This window comes from Urocampus carinirostris, chromosome 14 (genome assembly GCF_059441175.1).
Source record: "Urocampus carinirostris isolate Australia breed hairy pipefish chromosome 14, RoL_Ucar_1.0, whole genome shotgun sequence".
NCBI classification, from domain to species: domain Eukaryota; kingdom Metazoa; phylum Chordata; class Actinopteri; order Syngnathiformes; family Syngnathidae; genus Urocampus; species Urocampus carinirostris.
This window is the reverse complement of record NC_142362.1, coordinates 28797272-28818533: the sequence shown is the minus strand read 5'-3', so window position 1 is coordinate 28818533 and position 21262 is coordinate 28797272. Positions and strand designations below refer to the sequence as shown.

General features: G+C 39.4%; 2 protein-coding genes across 2 annotated transcripts in view; one reads left to right on the top strand and one right to left on the bottom strand.

Annotated features, from left to right (window-relative positions):
* Positions 1-232: 232 nt before the first annotated feature.
* LOC148353121 (cell surface glycoprotein CD200 receptor 1) lies at positions 233-8801 on the top strand. The gene is made up of 6 exons (XM_088353063.1): positions 233-376; positions 3334-3648; positions 3792-4058; positions 5607-5709; positions 5805-5847; positions 7405-8801. The coding sequence occupies exons 1-6, from the start codon at positions 280-282 to the stop codon at positions 7474-7476; spliced, it is 897 nt and encodes a 298-aa protein (XP_088209189.1). The 5' UTR covers positions 233-279; the 3' UTR covers positions 7477-8801.
* A 9737-nt stretch (positions 8802-18538) lies between these two features.
* LOC148353120 (OX-2 membrane glycoprotein) overlaps positions 18539-21262 on the bottom strand; it is a 31839-nt gene continuing 29115 nt past the window's right edge. The window contains exons 6-8 of the mRNA XM_088353377.1: positions 20600-20884; positions 20398-20499; positions 18539-18882 (exon numbers count right to left, since the gene is read on the bottom strand). Coding sequence (XP_088209503.1) covers positions 18869-18882; positions 20398-20499; positions 20600-20884 — 401 coding nt within the window. The 3' untranslated portion in view covers positions 18539-18868. The remainder of the gene's footprint in view (positions 18883-20397; positions 20500-20599; positions 20885-21262) is intronic.

The following is a 21262-nucleotide window of genomic DNA, read 5'->3' as shown; positions in this document are numbered from 1 at the left end:
CACTAGGAGGCGCTAAATGATACACTCCGTCCTTCTAACTACATCAAATGAGAACTTATCATATATTAACCATTAAAATGTTGACATATTTCTTCAAAGTAAAGAAAATAAGTTGTTTTCAGTAAAGAGCAGCAGTCCATTTCCTGTGACGATCACATGATGATGTTTGTAGAGGAGGAAGAAAGGAAGGATACGCGCATTTGACCACAGTCTGCTTGTGCCTTGAAAATTTGTCAAACGTGGAGTAGAGAAGCTGGCATCTGCGTATACATCGAAAAGATGCCATGGAGAAAAAGTCAGCCCAAGATGATGGGACTGATGAGAAGTTTGACTGTCGTTCTCTTCTTCATGCACCAAGCATGGACCCACGGTTCAGGTCTGTAAAGGATCCATTTATATTGTCTACATCCATTTTTTTGGACCACTAATGTTCTAATGCACAATGGCAAATTAATTTCTTTAATTTTCTTTTTTTTTTTTTCAAATCCTTAGCAGCATGATGATACCTTTATAATATAATAAGTGCTGTGAAATTGGGAAGCAAAGCATACTATTTAATTCCCAAAACAGAGAAAAAGGAAGATCTTTAAATTAAAAGTGTCATAGGAACAAATAAACACTTAAAACTGACTCGACAATTCAAAAAATAGTTAAAGAGTTTTACCATGCATTTTTGTATTTAATATCACTTCTTTTTATACTATTACACTTAAAGGGACAGCGTGTAAATATTTAGTGCCTCCTCGTGGGACAAAAAACTTTCATTCAGTAAAATAAACAATTTTAATAGTAGGCGCAAACACATTAACTTTCATACCATTGTACATTTTTATAAATAAAATCATAAAACAAGAAATTTGTATTTCCTTTACATAGTGAAATTCCTATCTAGAAGTCGCTGCCATGTCGGTCTGTCATCTTGCTGCAACGCTGTGTACCAGGCCGTGGTTTTCGTTGGCATTAGACCATATAGTGCCATCTAGTGGTCACATATTACACACTGGTGCTTTGACTTATTATTTCAAACTGTGGTATTTTTTCTTGTTGTAAATTGTTGTACATTTTCTTGCACCACTATGTTACAATGACAATATTCTATTCTATTCTATTCTATTCTATTCTATTCTATTCTATTCTATTCTATTCTATTCTGTTCTATTCTATTCTAATCTATTCGAACACGAGGACAAGCCCAAATGGCTCATATGCCACATACTAACATAGTAATATAGAATTTCATAGAATTTCATAGAATTTTGCACATCAGATACCATTGAAATTTCTCAACCCCCCCTCTAATCTACTGACATATATTTTTTAACTCTATTTTTAGTTTCACTATTTATCATCGATTTTTACATTTACTGAAAATAACTGTGACAAGATGGTGAGATGAAGTTCAGCTATGAGTCAGAGTGATGATTTTAGCAGAAAGAAGGGTGAAATAAGTGTGGGCGATGGAACCTGTTACAATCAGCAAGAACACTTTCAATGTGGTCAGTTTTTTCCACTTGCCCTTCTCAGGCTAGTGACATCCAGCACCAAGAGGTTTAACCAAAATTAAACCTCTGCAGCAATATCTAATCAATCTAATCTAATCTAATCTAATGAAATGAAATGATCTGCATTTATATAGCGCTTTTCAAGTCAATGACTTCCCAAAGCGCTTTACATTGTGCTTCACATTTCCCAATAGCGGCCGTGATGTGTGCAGCCATGTAAGGCGCTAACCTGCTTATTGGGGGTAATTGGGGGTTCAATGTCTTACCCAAGGACACTTCGACATGTAACACGGACAAGCCGGGATTCGAACTGGGATCCCTTAATCCTAAAACGATCGCTCTACCTCCTGAGCTACTGCCGCCCCCAAATCTATCCACCCATCCATTATCTGCACCGCTTATCCTCAGTAGGGTCGCGGTGGTGTTGGAGCCCATCCCAGCTATCATGAGGCAGTGGGAAGGGGACACCCTGAACTGGTTGCCATCCAGTGCAGGGCACACTTAGACAGACAACTCACTCGCTCATTCACACCTAGGGACGATTTGGACCGGCCAATTAACCTGACATGCATGTTTTTAGAATGTGGGAAAAAAACGATTTGCCCGGAGGAAAGCACGGGGAGAACATGCAAACTCCAAAAAGGAAGGCTGGTAGCTGGTTTTGAACCCATGACCTCAGAAAAGTGCCGCGGACGTGATAACCACCAAGATGCCGTGCCGCCCTAATCGAATCTAATCTAAAAATTTCGCAAGCTAGTCCAGGGGTGTCAATCATGCAGCTCACGGGCCGGATCAGGCCCGGCAAGGGGTTTAATCCAGCCAAAAAGACAACGCTGAGAATCGCGCAAGTGAAATATGAGTTGCAGTTCTATTAATGTCCACTTGATGTTGCCAAAGGCTGGCACCACTTCAGAAGCAACTGTAGCGGCATTTCTTTTTTTCTTTCTTTCACTTATTTTTTTGTTTGTTTCTTTCTCTTTCTGTATTTCTTTCTTTCTTTCTTTCTTTCCATCTTTCTTTCTTTCTCTCTTTCTTTCTTTCTTTCTTTCTTTCTTTCTTTCTTTCTTGCTTGCTTGCTTGCTTTCTTTGTTTTTTTCTTTCTTTTCTTTCTTTTCTTTCTTTCTTTCTTTCTTTCTTTCTTTCTTTCTTTCTTTCTTTCTTTCTTTCTTTCTTTCTTTCTTTCTTTCTTTCTTTCTTTCTTTCTTTCTTTCTTTCTTTTCTTTTCTTTTCTTTTCTTTCTTTCTTTCTTTCTTTCTTTCTTTCTTTCTTGCTCTCTTTCTCTTTCTTTTTCTTTCTTTCTTTCTTTCTTTCTTTCTTTCTTTCTTTCTCTTTCTTTCTCTTTCTTTCTCTCTCTCTCTTTCTTGGTCTTTTTCTTACTTTCTTGCTCTCTTTTTTACTTTCTTGTTTTCTCCTTAATTTACTGGTCTAGCCCCCAGTGGGTTTTTTTATAACATGTGCCTTCGAGCTTAAATGAGTTTGAGCCCCGTGATCTAACACAAACAATTTAAAAACTCGTTTTTTTGTGTGAATCTTTGTGTGTGCATGCGTGTGTTTTTATGTGATTTATAGGTTCTGAAATGGGTGAAGCGATTTTTGTGCAAATTGACACATTTCTACTTAAAGCTTCTACAAGTGTCTTTAGCTAGGTTTCGTGTCAAGGCACCCCCAGTAAATGCCGGTAAATCAATAAAAAGCTGTTTTGTGTGGTCTCCTTTGGCGGCCAAACTGGGTCCTGCAGCCCCTGACCTGCAACCACTCCAAGCAGCCAAATACAATCTTCTATCCTGGGCCATTTTGCTTGTTAACTGTATTCTGTGATTTTTTTTGACAGTAATGGACTTAAATTTCAATGTGGGCAGCGAGGTCAAGTTGAACTGCAGTGACAAGCCCGTGAAGGAGTTGATGTTCGTGGTCTGGATGGTACAACGGGTGGGAAGCAAACCATGTCAGGTGGGCAGGCGGTTTGAGAGCCAAGGGCAAACGAAGGTCGACACCTGCGTTGATGGAAAGTCCCTGCTCAACGCCTCGGGGTCCCACTACTATCTGCACATCCCCAAATTCTCAGAACGTGATGTGGGATTGTACTACTGTGAAACGGTTTTCACAGGAGGAAGCCACAGCAGGAACTTCACCTTGTCCACTACAGGTGACAATTTATAGTTTAGTACAATGTTTCTCAACTGGTGGGTCAGGACACGAAAGCGGGTCACGGACCTGTTTCAGTGGGTTGCGGCCCGATACCACATAGATAACGTTTATTACTATCACAAATTCTCTATAACGTTCCAGTGCCTCCCCAAATTTCCTCATGGCTGGAGCAGAGAGACCCCACAGGCCTTGTGGCCGTATGCACGGCTAAGGGAGGTAAGCCAGCCGCCCTCATCACATGGCGGCACACCAGAAACAGTTCTGCCAAGGAGACAAAACAGAATTCCGGTGGTTTATTCTCTGTGGAAAGCCGCTTGAATCTAGCCAAAGGCGGAGAGAATGCTACCTGCATTATTAAGCATCCCTTTTGGACAGCAGAGAAGATGATTGTACCAAAGCACAGAAAAGGTTTGTATGCAACAAATTTTTGTCATTTTTCCTCAATACTGAACATTACATGTAGAGTATAATGTAAATGTTTTACAGAGGTAAGATCAGACCTAAAAAAAAATCCAGCCCGAAATGACCCAGGCCCACAGCTATAAAAGCAGAACCCAGCCCGAGCCCGACCAATGAATTGGATTTGCGGAACTGAACCCAAAGCAAACGCGAAATGTCTTACCTTATTTGTGAGGAATCGGGAGGAGGAGGGGTAATCTATGATTACAAATCAAAGCCTGTCTTTTGCAACAAAATCGAGTTAAACAAGACTGCGTAAACATTAAAATCTTTCATGTGTCCGTGTCTGAAGAGGTTACGTTAACTGACAATTATCCATCATTGACGGATTTTTTTTTAAGATCCACCTGGAAAATTTTTAGGCCGTTTGTCATTTTGACAGGTTGAACATTGGGCCATATACACAGCAGCAGTACTTCCATAATAATCTATTGTGACACTTTAAGAGAAAGTCAGACAAAGAACAATGATGGGTGGACAATATTGTCAGAAACAGAACAGGAGGTGGACCCAGATGGGTAACGTTTCTTACACAAGCTTTATTTTACGGGAATGGGGCAATCATGCACGTTGACACAAACGGCAGTGATTCAGCGATCGCTGAGCGGAAGAAGTAAGGCAGAAGTCCAGCGTGGAACAACAGGAATCCAGAGGCCGACGAGATCGATGCCAGTTACAAGAGCAGATACCGGACAGATGCGGTTGATATCAGTCAGGATGAGACAGACAGTATCGATTCCAGACACTGGAGACTGGAGTCCGATATCAAACAGGACGAGATATACGGGAATGATACCAGACGCTGGAGACTGAAGACCGATATTAAACAGGATGAGATTGACGGGAACGATACCTGATACTGGATCATTGTAGCAAGGTATTAGACAGGACGAGACGGACCGGATCGATACCAAAATATTGGAGACTGGAGTCCGATATCAAACAGGACGAGATATACGGGAATGATACCAGACGCTGGAGACTGAAGACCGATATCAAACAGGACGAGATAGACGGGATCGATACTGGACAGAGTCAAAACACACGTCTTGTGGGTGCAGAGGTTCGTTGACGGACTGACAAAGGGTGAGATGAGAGTACTGAGCTTAAATAGGAGGGCAGCCAATCAGTCAACAAGCCACAGCTGGCGCAAAACGGGCGGGGCTAATTGGGGGCAATGGGCAACCGTGACAAATATACTAGACAAATATACTAGAGATATATATATTATAAATATATTTTATATATATATATATATATATATATATATATATATATATATATATATATTTATTTTATGTTTTTTTCAAGAAATTCGTTTTTTTTTGTTAGTATCCACAGTTTGGTATACATTTTTATAAACACATTTTTTTCGATATAATATCAGTGAGAGAGAAGCCCCTTCTGGCCCGAACGTAATGATTGACATTTTAGGCATGAAATTTTGGTCGGGTTGGCCTAAGATATTTCATGCGGCATTTTCTGGTGCTTATTCAGGTTTTCCCGATGCTAAGATGTACATTCCTATCATCATTGGATTCATCATAATTGTACTTGCTGCATTTGCATGCTTTGTGTACAGGAAGCAAACTATACTCAGGTGACAATTTCTGTATTCTCATTTGATCAATTTTTACATGACATTTTGCATTTTTCCATCGTATTTCCTTAAACTTTCAACCCTTTGGTTACCAGAAACCGCATGCTGGCCGATGACTTGGCACAAAAATCTGAACCCGTAGGTGTTTATTTTTTACCATTGTTTCCTTTTCCTCAGTAACGTGCGGTGAGGTTCGTGTCTGGGGAGGCACCGTCAGTTTAAAAAAATAAATAAACCCACATTTTTTCATCACTCGATTGGCAGAGCGAGAAAGCAATATATACTGTATATTATATACATACGCTTTGCATAGCAAAGCGAGTTATATTGTCCTGCTTTTACTTATAAATGAAGTCTATGCACTGCTCCTTTTGAATGAAAACATCAGTAGATAGGTAATCCTCTATTATGAAAACAAATAAAACGCAAAATGCAACGAAAAATAAAATCCTGAATGGCTTGACTTGCTGCTAGCTTGGTAAGACCATCACTGATTCTATTGTTTGGGACTGAGATGTGCGCCAAATCAGAATCCTTGGTCTCACTATCTCCCTCTGCCATGAGACAAAAAAGTTGCATGCCTCACTCTTCAAATGCCAGTGGTTCTCAAATAGTGGGGGCCTTGTGGGGGTTGACATTGGGGAACTTTTTATTTTAATGAAGTGCAATTGCGCCCTTACTGCATTACGGAGCATCGTAAAGCTGTATATTGCAAAACGTACCAAATCATTGATATCGTCTTTGGTAAAAATAATAATGATAATAATAATTTGCACTCATTATTTTATATATTTTTGTTTTGCAGTTTTGTTATTATTGTGCTCTTGAGTTAATAATTTTCACTATATGCTTTGACCTGGTCTGTCATTTTATTTTTGAATTTGAGATGCACTTCAAAACTTTTCTTTTACAGTTAATTAAGCAATTCTTTGTTGAAAGTTGGTCCATATTTCTTTTTTCATTCTCTTATGCGTTAAACCGGATACAGTGTTATGCAGAGGACAACAGTGTACTTAAGACACTATTATAGACAAATTATACGGGGACAAGGGTGGGATGTTTGTTTGGGGGTCGTTGGGGGGTATTTCTTCTTCCAAGGGGGGACGCCACAGAAATTAATTGAGAAGCACTGGCATATGCAAACGCTTGACATAGTAATTTGTCACACACTGCTCCTTTAAAATAGAAGCAATAAAAGATAGGTAGTCTTTATGAAAACAAAACTCCACTCAAGGAGAAAAGAATTACTGGATGGAATGACTCATTGTTAGCTTGACAATACTATCACTAATTCTATCATTTGGGGCTAGGGTGTGGGTCAAATCACAAACATTGGTCTCATGGTCTCACTATAGCCTTTTGACAGGAGGCAAGCGAATTGTGTGCCTCACTCTGTATATGCGGTCACTCGGCACAGCAACACAATACATACTAATTGCATCAGTTGTATTCATAATATGTGATCATTCAGCCATTTTGAAAAAGAAAATCCATAAACGGTGAAATTAAATTAGAAAAAAACCTTAGGACTGAATAAACAGTTTAATATATTTGTAATTTTATATTTCTATGATGACAGGTGAGGCTGTGCCTCCTCTGACTGTACATCACTGCTTTTTTTTTGTGGACAAAGTTTTTGTTTCGATACTAATGCTGCTTTTAGAATGTGTGCTTTGTTTTTCTCTTTTTAATCAGACAGAAGATGCAGAGGAAGTGGAGCCTTATGCCAGCTACATTCAACGTGTTAACTCCATTTATAACTCATGATGTGCACCAAAGAGCAATGCTAATTGGTATAGAACTTATGTATACTTACGTACACCTCAGGTTTATCCAAAACACTAAAACATTGGAACCATATTTGCATATCTGCACATCTCTGTTTACTTAAAAGAGTAACTCATCGTTACTGCTTTCCTTTCATTGTTTTCACCAAGGCCTCGATTAATGGATTTTCTGGGTTATTCAAAATTCTCAACAAATTTAACGCGAAGCGGTGTACTCTTACACACTCTCCCTAAGATCAATTAAGCATCATCTAAGAAGTAAACATAATCAATTTAAAGGGACAGTGTGTATTTTAGTGCCACCTAGTGGTTAAAAATAATTCTGGAAAAAGAACAAGTCTATTTTAATACCAAGCAAAAATTCATGAAATATTATATAAGCGTGCAATAAATGTACTCATTTATCTCGTGCCTCACTTAGATGACGATCATATAATTGTTTGCTTTCTTGCTGATACCAAAAAATAGGCAAATAAATAAGCAGTTAAATGGTGCATTTTGGGTTACTTTGAGTCACCATAGTTTGTTTCCTTCCTTGTGCTTTGAAACACTTGTTTTCAGTTGCAATACACAATACAGCGACAACTAGTGGTCAATTAATACAAACTATCCCTTTTAATCATTTAAAAAGTGACATAATCTTGGTTGTATTGTAAAACACAGTATTATAGTAGGCATATTTTGTCTATGTAATCTTTATATTCACTAATATATACGTTTTGAAGTAACATGAAAAAATAAGATATGTAACAAGATATATGAATTAGTTTAGAAAAACAAGCTGGATTTGAGTATGTTTATTTGTTTGGCTCTGCCAAAATGGTCTCCATATGGCCAAGTATTTACATTTAAATTTTCTTGTGTTATCCAAAATCCCCCTTCCCCCCAGTTACATTAAAAACATCCATTATCTGCACCGCTTATCCTCAGTAGGGTCACGGGGGTGCTGGAGCCCATCCCAGCTATACTCGGGCAGTGAGCAGGGGACACCCTGAACCGGTTGCCAGCCAGTCGCAGGCCACACAGAGACAGACAACTCACTCACTCATTCACACCTAGGGACAACTTGGACTGGCCAATTAACCGGACATGCATGTTTTTGGAATGTGTGAGGAAACCGGAGTGCCCGGAGGAAACCCACGCAAGCACAGGGAGAACATGCAAACTCCACACAGGAAGGTTTGATCTCATGACCTCAGAACTGTGCCGCACACGCGCTAACCACTGCGCCGCAGTTATTGTATTATTTGTGATTTCAAACTAACAAGCTTAAAATGTATTAAAACATGAAAAATAATACTTGAAAGTAATACAGATGATTGAATTATGGTTTCTGAAATGACTTTACATTTTGCTCATTGAGATTTAAAAAATACGTTCTCAAAAATCATCAAATTAGTGTGCAGCTATCTGATATTTATCTCTATATTTATCTGTTGATATTTTTAAGCAATTTGTGTAATTTTGACATGAAATAATATATGTAGTCGAATTTAAAAACTGGAAAAAATATTTGATGAAAAAAATACTGTGAATGGGAAAAATGATCTGGAACAAGTACATTTTTGTAAAGATTATTTTTTGACATACTTTACTGAGTCTTTTTTTCCATCCATTCATCCATCCATCCATCCATCCATCCATCCATTGTCTTCCGCTTATCCGAGGTCGGGTTGCCACCGCCCATCAATAGCAAGAGGATGCTTTACACCGACAACAACGGCGACCTGAGGATAAAGGTGCTGTATTTGAGTCAGATCAGCAATCTTCTTTGGCTGATAACCGTGGAAACCAGTACGATCTGTTCCATGGGGGGGTCAAACCCCTACCCCAAAAATGGCCTAGAGAGGGATGGGCGCTGCCTGGACTTGCCCATAACACACAACATGAAGTGGTGTGCTGTCGACCCTGGGGTTAAGGGATCCGTGAATAGTGATTGCATAAATATTTCTGCCAAGTGCCGAACTCCTCATGCACCATTACAGGTCTGAGCAAGTGTACCCAATAATGTGTACACTACAAAAAATACTGTCTATGATTTGTTATAAACTATCACATTCCAGCCTTGAAATATGTAATATTAACCCAACTACGAAGCAAAAATGTCATTTTTGTCACAAGGCGCCAATCTCAGCATATCTCGTGTAAGTTCCCCTTTTACACATCAAGTGCAAAGTCACATTGTGTACGTGACAGATCATCAGCATCATCTTCAATACTTTTCATTGACTCAACATTTATTCTGTCTTGAGATAATCAGTAGACTGCAGTCCACCCATCCATTAGTACAGAGGTTGGAGACCCAAAATGTTGCAAGAGCCATAAAGGACAACCCCCGTCGAAAAACCCATGTTTCCATCTGCAAAAATAAAATTCTCTTTTTATACGTTTTATGTTTGTTGGTCATTTCCACATTTACCACTGGGAAATGCTACTTTAATTTTTTGCAATGCCCAAAATAAATGTCCATAAATGATACGTAATCCTTGGAATAATATACATTTCATAGTGCCCTGTTTAGGTGAAGCGAGCGCCTGTCCTTTGAGGCGCGACTCATAGAGGAAGACGCTTCCTAGGACTACAGCGTACAAACTAATGCCAGCTGCTGTTAATCGAGAGGGAAGAAAACATGCAATGGCGAAGTGAAGACACTAGAGAGCAGTGTCAGCATCATTTTTAAGCAGACTTGTTGAGAAACGTGATTAATTTCAAGAAATTACAAGCACTTTATCCGAAATAAAAGCACTTTTCAACACTTGAAAACACATTAAAATTTAAGCGCTTTTAAAGATTTCAAGCATCTGTTCAAACCCCGGTCAAGAATATTCTGATTGATGATGCACCATGTAAGTGAGAATAACTTCCTGGGATTCATAATTGATTAAAAAATGGAAACCGCTGATGAAAAGCAAAATCTCAAAAAGCCTTGCAGTTTTGAACAATGTAAAACTATTCCTCAATAAGGACGCCGTCCCAACTTTGTACTATACCTTCGTCCTTCCCGACTTGACATATTATGGTGAATTTCGGGGAAACACTAAGTGCCTATATGTTGTGAAACCGTTGGTTACAGTACAAAAACAAGAACTGCGTATTATTTACAAGGCTGAGTATTTGGATCATAGGCATAAACTCTTTCTGCAATCTTAATTGTTCAAATTTAAGAACCTTGTCAAATATAATGCACCTATAATCTTATTTAATACTTGATTGCCCATAATTGTACAAAAATGTTGAGAATTCCACAAAGGGCTCATAATTGGAGAGAATATAGAGAATATGAAATACAATTCGAACAACGTGGTGTGAAACTGGAACAGTCTTGAGTTTACAACTGAAACACTGCAAACATATTCACAGGTTTCAACTACTTTACAAACCGTTGGTTGGTCATCCTGGAAGGGGGATTACCTCATGTGCGGTCCCTTCTCAAGGTTTCTTCATTTTCCTCATGTTGAGGTTTTTGAGTTTTTCCTTGCCCTCATGTAGGTTTTAAAACAGGGGATGGTATAATAATAGTCAGTGGTTTGCAATAATCTGTGGTCTGTGCAGCCCTTTTAGACTCTTTCTGATTAAGGGCATCACTAATAAACGTGACTTGAATTGACTTCACTTGGTCTGGTCACAGTATGCACAGCAAGGGTCTTAGTGTGTTCTATATGGTATGTCTGTTCTCTTAGCATTGTGGGTACGTTACTATTGAAGGATTTTATACATTTGACTATAAAGGATATCACACAATTGAATACAAATTACATTTAATGCAAAAGATATTCACTGACTGGGCTGTAGTACAAGGTCAGGACAGGCTGGTGGAAGATGTTTTTCACAGGAACGGCAGGAACCGGACGTACTGCTGATAAGATAATCAGCACACCCAGTGTTGATTTGAGGACCCCAGACAACGGGACGCTCGTCTATGAGATGGTGAAGCCCAGGGGGCTTCCTTGGCACGCCCACGGGAGGAGCCAGCACACCATTTTGCGGGGAGAAGATGGACTATAAGAGAAAGCTAAAGAACTTGAGAATAAGGCTTCCCACAGAGGCTAACATCACTAATTCGGCTGTTTTCGATGGAGTACACTTAGTTAAATTGTTAGGGAAAATAAATCTGCCCCCGTGTGAAAATGTCGGCTTTCCTGATCATTTTTCCCTCAAGAAACGAGCGTGCATAAATTGTTGGGTGAATGTAGGTTGTGTTTGGTTAATGGAGACAGATAACTAATTCGAACAATTTGGTAAACGGTACATTCTGATAAATTCCAACAATAAGTTATATTATCGGTCTGTTACAAAACTATTATTTGTCGTTTATGAGCTACCTGCGAGCTGTACAACGTGTTTGGCACCTGCTTGGAACATCAATCATTCTGTTATACAATGAAGTGATATTCAAGTGCTCACAAAAAAACCTTTACTTTTAAAAATACTGGTCTTAAAAATGAGGTTTTTACCCAAAATCGTGCAGCCTAGTCTGTACTAGTCACTGGTCTGTGCAGCCCTTTGAGACTTTCTGTGATGAAGAGCTATACAAATAAACATGACTTGACGTGACTATTTCCATGTGTACACAAATGAATAAATAGATGAATAAACGAAGTATGTATGTGCCACGTGTGTCTTCCTACAGAAACCATATCATTTTCCATTATCAAGTATTTTGAAAAAGCTCCAGAAAGCAATTCGGAAGCGCTTAAGAGCCAAATACGGCTCAAGAGCTCCTTGTAGCGGTGCACCGTGTTTGTACATCTAACAACCCAGCCACCAGAGGGCGATGCTGAAAAGCACAGACCTAATCCAATGTTGTTTCCCCAGTAAGACGACTGAAGCTCTCAGGGTAAGAGGCTGCGGACCCTCACAACATGAAGCAATTACAAAACACATTGTCCTCATTTGTTTTCATGTGTATTTGTTTACAGGCAAAGATTAAATGAGGACAAAGCATGAAAAGACATAACAAAAACACTTTTTGGGATTGTGTGGCCTTCTCCACGGATGACAAAATCGATTCCATCCGTGCGCTCACGTTGCCAGTTTTTTAAGCACAGAGGAGGATACATCAATACACAAGAGAGCTCACATATTTCCAGTACGTTTTGCATGTTTGGGAGGTCAATAGGCCTTGTATCAACCGCACCCAAAGAATCTGAAATAAATCTTTGACACAACATAGTTTTCAGTATTTTTGTGTCTCCAAAAAGTATATTTTGAAATGAGTATAAAACCGTGGCTTGCGAAACTATTTGACCCCCTTGAACTTTGTGACCTTTTGCCACATTTCAGTCTTCAAATATCAAAATATTAAACTGTAATTTCTTGTGAAACATCAACAATAAGTGGGACACAATGATGAAGTGGAACACACTTTATTGGATATTCTAAACTTAAAAAAAAAATAAAAAACGAAAAAGGGTACGCAAAATTATTCAGCCCCATTGAGTTAATACTTTGTAGCGCCACCTTTTGTTGCGATTACAGCCACAAGTTGCTTGGGGTATGTCTCTATCAGTTTTGCATGTAAAGAAATTGATATTTTTGCCCATTCGTCCTTCCAAAACAGCTCCAGCTCAGTGAGGTTGGATGGAACGCGTTTGTGAATAGCAGTTTTCAGTTCTTTCCACAGATTCTCCAATGAATTGATGTCTGGACTTTGACTTGGCCATTCTAACACATTGATATGTTTTTTGGTGAACCATTCTGTTGTAGCTTTTGCTTTATGTTTTGGATCATTGTCTTGTTGGAAGATAAATCTTTGTCCCAGTCTCAGGTCTTTTGCAGACTCCATCAGGTTTTCTTCCTTAATGGTCCTGTATTTGGCGCCTTCCATCCATCCATCCATCCATCCATCCATCCATCCATCCATCCATCCATCCATCCATCCATCCATCCATCCATCCATCCATCCATCCATCCATCCATCCCTTATCTTCACCGCTTATCCTCAGTAGGGTCGCGGCGGTGCTGGAGCCCATCCCAGCTATGTTCGGGCAGTGGGGAAGGAACACCCTGAACTGGTTGCCAGCCATTCCGCCTTCCATCTTCCCATCAATTTTAACCATCTTCCCTGTCCCTGCTGAAGAAAAGCAGGGCCAAACCATGATGCTTCCACCACCATGTTTGACTGTAGGGATGGTGTGTTGAGGGTGATGAGATGTGCTTCTTTTACGTCAAACATAACATCTTGCGTTGCTGCCAAAAAGTCCGACTTTGGTCTCATTTGACCAGAGCACCTTATTCCACATGTTTGGTGTGTCTCCCAGGTGGCTTGTGGCAAACTTTAAACAACACCTTTTATGGATATCTTTAAGAAATGGCTTTCTTCTTGCCACTCTTCCATAAAGGCCAACTTCCTAATGTTGCTTCCTGTATTCGGCGAACGAGTGTGTGTAGGCGGCCCATATGGCGAGTACGCATGGTGAGTTGTTGTGGTGATATGGACAAATAGTAATACGCAGTTAACATTTCCATATTATTGCTTGCACAGTGCTCCTTAGATTTTTAAAGCTTGGGAAATCTTTTTGTTTCCAAATCCAGCTTTAAACTTCTCCACACTAGTATCTCAGACCTGCCTGGTGTATTCCTCGGTCTTCATGATGCTCTCTGCACTTTAAACAGACCTCTGAGACTATCACAGTGCAGGTGCATTCATACAGAGACTTGATTACACACAGGTGGATTCCATTTATCGTTGTCAGTCATTTAGATCAACATTCAATCATTCAGCGATCCTCACTGAAATTCCGGACAAAGTTTGCTGCGCTAAAAGGTCACAAAGTTCAAGGGGGCCCAATAGTTATGCAAGCCACTGTAAGTTACAATGGCTTAAAGGGAAGCGCAAGAGAAAAACGAGCTGCAGGTTGAAATATGACCACTTGATGTGGCCAAAGCCAGGTGCGTCTCACAGAGACGCTGTGATTGTATTTCTCTCTCTCCCTCTCTCTCTCCCTCTCTCTCCCCCCCATTTTTTCTCACTCTCTCTCTCTCTCTCTGTCTCTCTTTTTCTTTCTTTGTTCCTCTTTGTCTCTTTCTCTCTCTTGCTTTCCCCATCTTTCTTTCTACCCTCCCCTCTTTCTGTCCTCTTTTTTCTCCTTCCCTCTTGCTTTCAATTTCTTTTTGGATTTCTTTCTTTCTCTTTCTTTCATACTCTCTCACGATTTCTCTTTTTGTCTCTTTTTTTCTCACATTTTTTCTCCCTCTCTCTCTCTCTCTCTCTCTCTCGCTCTCACTTATTCTCTTTCTCTCTTTCCTTGTCCCACACTCTCTCTTTTTCTCACACTCTTTTTCTGTTATTTCTTTCTCCCTTTTGTTTCTTTCTCCTCAATCTACTAGTCTGGTCACGAGAAATTGTTTGTCCTATCGTGTGGCCCACAAGTTAAAATGAGTTTGACACCCCTGGATTAAAGGGACACTGTGCAATATTTGACCACTTTATGTCATTGTATAGCAGGGATGTCCAATTTCAGTTTGCTCTGACGCCGAATCCAGACTTTCTGTTCTCAGGTGGGCCAGATCAGTAAAATAATGTCAACTGAATTTTGCACTCCGGTTTCTTCCCACATTCCAAAGACTTGCATTTCAGGTGGATTGGCCAGTCCAAATTGTACCTAGGTGTGAATGAGCGAGTGAGTTGTCTGTCCCTGTGTGCCCTGCGATTGGTTGGCAACCAGTTCAGGGTGTCCCCTGCCCACTGCCCGATGATTGCTGAGATGGGCAGTGACCCTACTGAGGATAAGCGGTACAGCTGATCAGATGGGATGAGATGAGATGAGGTGTTATCATTTGGCCTACATTGTTAACCAACCCTACATAATATGTAAGGTTATAATATTATTATAAACACAGATGACAAGGGGATCCTTTCTAAACATCTTTCTTCACAAACAATAGGGAAAGAAGATTTTCATGTTTGACATTGAAAGTATTCACGGGTTTACTTTGATAGTTGAGGAAATGCAGTTATACACCTGGACCAACTTACCACGCTATACAAACTCAACACCATCCTGTAGCCGGGAAGAGCATTTGGTTTGCATTCATCATTCATGCAAGAAAAATCATAAACTTTGATAGAAATTTCATGTTGGACATGCCTGTTGTATTGTGTAGTGCAACCGGAAACTAGTGCTACAAAGCGCAAGGAAGATTAAAAACTACCGGGACTCAAAGTGACACAATCGCAACATTTGCCTTTTCCTTTTTCTGCCCAGCCAGGTTTTTATTTTTGGGGGTACCCTGAGCAGCAAGATAGCAGACAGTCATTTCAGCTCCGCCTAGGTGAGCTTCATGTTATGTAAAACAAATACAAATTTCTCGTACGTATTTCCAAAAAACATATTTGATTGTTCATGTATTTATGTTTATTATTCAACCAATATTGTTTCTTTTTTAATGACTTAGGTTTTTCTTTACCACCAAGAGATGCTGAATACTACACAATATCCCTTTAAAACTGTTTCCGGGGCAAGCAGGAAAATGCAGTACTGATATTGAATAAAGCTAGAAAGATATGCATTTAATGTCTTTATTTGTTTTATTATCCTAGGGTTTGCAACAAGTACATTGCCACTGTTTTGTCATTTGGGCTTTTTTACATGGCACCGGTGTACAGCTGTAGAGTTCATGATACTAATGTCAGAAAGGAATGACTTTCATAGTTTTTGTAGACAAAAAAAAAAGAGTAGGGCTATTTCCTGGACTGTAAGGCACACTCTGGAATTTCAGGCAACTTTTTATTTTTTAGGTTGGCCTTATACAGACGCTCCCTTACTTACGACCATTCGACTTCCGAAAAATGGTAGATACGAACATCTTTTTCGGGATGTCGAAAAATATACGGACATTGCGGCAATTTAGATTTTGTATTGTGTGCACCTTTTTCAGATTACAGGACACTACCGGCGTGTGGTGGTGCTGTGAGAGGTCACCCAACATCCACCCTGAAGAAGAAATCCGCTTCCTCTTCCTAGTTTGTGTGTAAACATTCTATACTGTATCACCAGTGCGCTAAGACTTGTGACATTTTGATTGTTTAATATCTCGTGCATCCATTTAATATGGTTGGTGTAAAGTGTAAAGAAGAGGCGAGCTGTTTCATTTGAAATGAAAGTGGAATAAGAAAGCTTGACGTGGTGGAGAAAATAGTCGGAACGCTTTTTTTCACCCACTTTTCACCACGGAGGAGGAAGTCGCCTAAATCTTGAAGCTCATCTTCCAAAAGCAAGTTAAACTTAACTTTGTTTATCTTTATAGAGCATATTACTGTATGAAATGTTTACTTTTTTAGAGCAAAACAATACAGGTTACTTATACAAGTAATCTGTCCAGTTTTCCAGACGATAAGGGGCACTTACAAATTCTTGGCAATTTTTAAAACTTTTAGGTGCCCCGTGTATTCCGGAAAATAAGGTACATAACAATAATATAATAACAAATATACATTTTAATTCTACATTTTCATTATACTTCCTTTATATCCATAGGAATGTTCTTAGTGTCCTTTTGTACCGTATATTCCAGACGAGAGTGCGCATCTCATTAAAGATTGCAAGCTCATATTTAAGAACAAAACTTAATTTTGCCTTTGTGTAAGCCGCACCAGATTTTAAGTTCCATAAAAATGATACAATTCGCGTCCATTTTTTGCATTCTGTACGGATTCTAACGTCAAAGCCTTTGGCAGCGGAACGCCAACGGCGCCCTGCCCCTCGCACACCTGTCACTGATTTCAGCTATGTCCTTTTTCTGTTCTGCTCTGAGTTGTTTACATCAAGTGTTTTCGGATCATGTGACCGTTCAAGATGGCGGCTACAAAGACAAGCACATATTTACTACTGCGCCGAGAGAAAACGCTTGGAGCTCTTCGTCATGAAAAATGTGAGCCCTATTTTTCTAGACAATGGCGCCAGGACTTTGTACTGTAGAGAATAGTGCCTGATTGCAACACAGACGTGTCTATTTGTGTGGTTGTCGTTGGTCGTTTCCGCTGTGATGGACCAGATTGCGTTTACTCGTTATCATTCTTCGTGGATTAAAGGAAATTTCCGTGACACAGATGATACATTGAAAAAGATGTTCTAGAAAGAGAAGTGTAGTATTTTGGACAGGATGTTGTTTAACCGTGATGTAAAAACGAATGACTTGATTAGTACTGTCAAACTTCCCGTTTTCTTCCTGTGATGTATTATATCAATAATGTTGGCAAAAACATCCACCAATTTTTCCCCTAAAAGCGCATGAGTTGTGGAAAAGAACATCTCAATGTTCTCCTCGGTGAATGATAAAGAATAAGCCGCACCATATTTAAAGCCACAGTGTTCAATGGAGCAAAAAGAAGCACCTTGTATTCTGAAATTTACACTATTTTGTTAGATGTAATCTCAAATTGGTTTGCTGCTAAATGTAATTGCACTATTTTCATTGCACAGAATAGTGCTAGATTGCCACATAGTGGACGTTGTTTATTTTTGTTGTCAGTCGTGGTTGTTGCAGTACTGGACACAATTGCATTTGCTTGTTATTGTAGTAATAAAGGAACCTGCTAATGACATCTATGTCATGGAAAGAGAAGTGTTTTGGATAGATAACTCCCACCGCTGTTCAATTTTCGAAAAATTGAGAACTTGATTTGTAGGTGAAAAAGTGGAAATTTTGATTAAACTACTGTTACACCTAACCTTTTGCTCCTGTTGTAATATTAAATGAATAATCTTGGCAAAAACATGGACTCATTTATACATTGGTGGTTTCTGCGGTAATGGACCAAATTACGTTGGCTTGTTATCGTTCCTCGAGGATTAAGGGAAACTTCAGCAACATTGTCACCAAAGATACGGAGAGAATATCGTTTTTGAAGGATAACTTTCACTGCACAGTTCGAAGATTTGATTTGTGGCTGAAAAAGTTAAAATACGGTAAGAACGTTGTAAATATTGAATAAAATCCTGTGAAACCTTTTGATTTGCTTCTGTTATGTATTATATGAATCACGTGGGCAAAAACATGGACTATCTTTTCTCGAAGGGGGTCATAAATGTTTCCAGACGTCTCCGCAGTATTTTTTATTTGGAGGGCGTTTTGGAAAAGAGCAGCTCGCAGTTTTCCTCTGTGCTGCCACCATAAAAAAAATAAAGGATAAGTCGCACTATATTTAGGGCCCGAGTGTTTAAAATATAGCAAAAAAGTAGCAGCTTGTAGTCCTGAATTTACGTTATACAGAAGAGAGCTAAATGAATTGCCTGAACTTATATACAAGAATGTGTGAAGATGACTGTTGTCAGGTTGCAGCTCCGAAACTGAAGCGTTGCTGATTGACATCCTGTGAAGGTATGAAGTCGGCCCTCCATGACGAACGAACGGCTGCGGCGCCGAAGTTATCAGCTGTCATCCGCTGCAACAAGAATGAGCGGAGTCAGTAGCAGAAGCCATTTTGAAGTGTAACAGCTAACCGCATCAGTTTGCCTATTAAACATCCTATACATGCCCACATTTCTTATGTAAATATTGTGTGAATTATAACCTTTATATTCTTTCTTCCTTTATATTGTGTAAATTATAACCTTATCTTCTTTGCTCCTTTATCTTCTTTGTTTTCTTTTATCCTCACTGTTAAATGTGAGACTGGAGTGCCACGTCCAATTTCGTTGTCACAATATGTTCAACCCATTTTATAACAATGACAATAAAGGTATATTCTATTCTATTGTATTCTATTCTATTCTATATTGTTTAAAGCAATGTTTCTCAACCGGTGAGTCAGGACCCAAATGTAGGTCGGAGGCCCGTTTATAGTGGGTCGCGGGCCTTTACCTAGGCAAAATGTTACGAAAAGAAACCTCGATCACACTCCTCAACATTAGATGGCGATAACGCCAGGCAAAAGCAGGTTGATATCCGCCATTTTACACCACAGAAAAAGACTGGTAAAGTTTTTTTGAACATGTTAAGGATAGCTAAAAGCAGATATAGCTGAGAATATATGACGTGTGGATGTTATTATACCAGTTAGGAAGATAATGAAGAGAAGTGTTTTGAATTTCATTAAAAAAATCACCTAAAGGGATATTGTGTATTATTTGACCACTAGTGCAACCAAAAAAAACGAGTGCTACAAAGCACAAATTAGTTATTGCACTCATTTTTGTTGTACAGTACAACTTACCATTTTCTTGGTAATATTTTTATTTTAAAAGGGACAATGTGTAACATTTGACCACTAGATGTCCTTCTATTCTGTAATGCAACAAAAAACGAGTACTTCAAAGCACAAGGACGATTACAAAGTACGGAGACCTTTTTTCCCATATTTTTTGCTGAAAAGCCTTTCACAAAGTTTTCAGTTTTTAGAGTACCCTTAGCAACAAGATGGCCGACAATTATAGACAGTCATGTTATATGAAAAAAAAAGCACATCTCTCAACCTTTCTCAAGTATTTTTTCAAATGCATGTTTATATGTGTTACATGTTTTTTATCATTGTTTAAATCAAAAACAATAATTGTTTTGTTGTTTCTTGCTTATTATTCAAAGCAATGTTGTTTTTGGAAAAGAAAGAAGGTTATTTTATTCCAATGAGGAAGTGCTAAGTAATACACACTGTCCCTTTAAGTGATTAACATATCACTTCTACAGATTAGAAGGTAAATACTTTCAAATATTTTTTCTTTGTTTTTGACCAACCACGTGCTCCTTCAAGAGAAAAAAAGGGTCTGGAAGGGAGCCGGCTCCTGTCGTTCACTTCTAAGAGCTGGCTCATTGAGCCGTTACGTTCGCAAATGTCACATTACCACTGTGTGTGTGCTGGCGAACTGGTTGAAAAACACTGCTTTACAATATGTTTCCCTCAATTTTCAAACCAACCTTGTTGCATTTTCATTTTTGGAAAAAAAGGACACCATAGTCTTACCTTCTTTGCGCAGGAAGCATTTCCAAAGACAGAAGCAGAGCGCCAGCACCAGCAGAGCCGCTACTGTGGTCACCGAGATGAGGATGGCCAAGGCCGTCCCAACTAGGAGAACAAGAGATGCTTCAGTCTAGAAAATGGACGTGTGTCCTGCTTTGTGGCCAACTCAATGCATATTGACGCATTTAAGAGATCTCGGACTGACTTTTGGTGTTCATGGAGACGGCGATGGGTGCCTCCAGAGCCTTGTGGTGCACCAGACACTTGACGGAAACGTCTTTGAGCAGGCCCGAGCGCAGGTTGAGCGTGCTGACCACCAGGGTGGTACCATCGTCCCGAGGCAGCAGCAGAGTGACGGGGGGGCCCAAGGTACGATTGTCCCGCTCCACGTTCCAAACCATCTCCACCGGCGGCCGTGACACCGCGCTGCAGTTAGCCTCGATCAGGCCGGCCGACGTGGTCTTGTAGATCACCTGAGGCTTGGGCAGCGCTTTTGTAAAACCAAAGGGAGGATGATAAATGCGCAGGAAGGTTGCTTAAGATTATTACAAAAATCAAAACTCAATAAAAAAAAAAAGAAAAAAGTAAATATGAAATAAATGAAATCCATGTTTCTTTTTAATCTTTAAAACTGGAATATGAAATTATTTTCTAGCAGTTGGCATGATTTTCTTCTCTTTTAGAACTTTCTTGCTTTCTTTATCTCTTTTTTTCTTTCTCCTTTTTTATTTTATCCCTTATTTCCTATTCTTTCTTCCTTCCTTCCTTCCATTCTTCCTTCTTTCCCTTTTTTCAGCCTCCATACCACCCTCCCTCCCTCTTTTTCTTTCTTTCTTTTTTTTCTTTTACTTCCTTGCTGTCTCTTTCT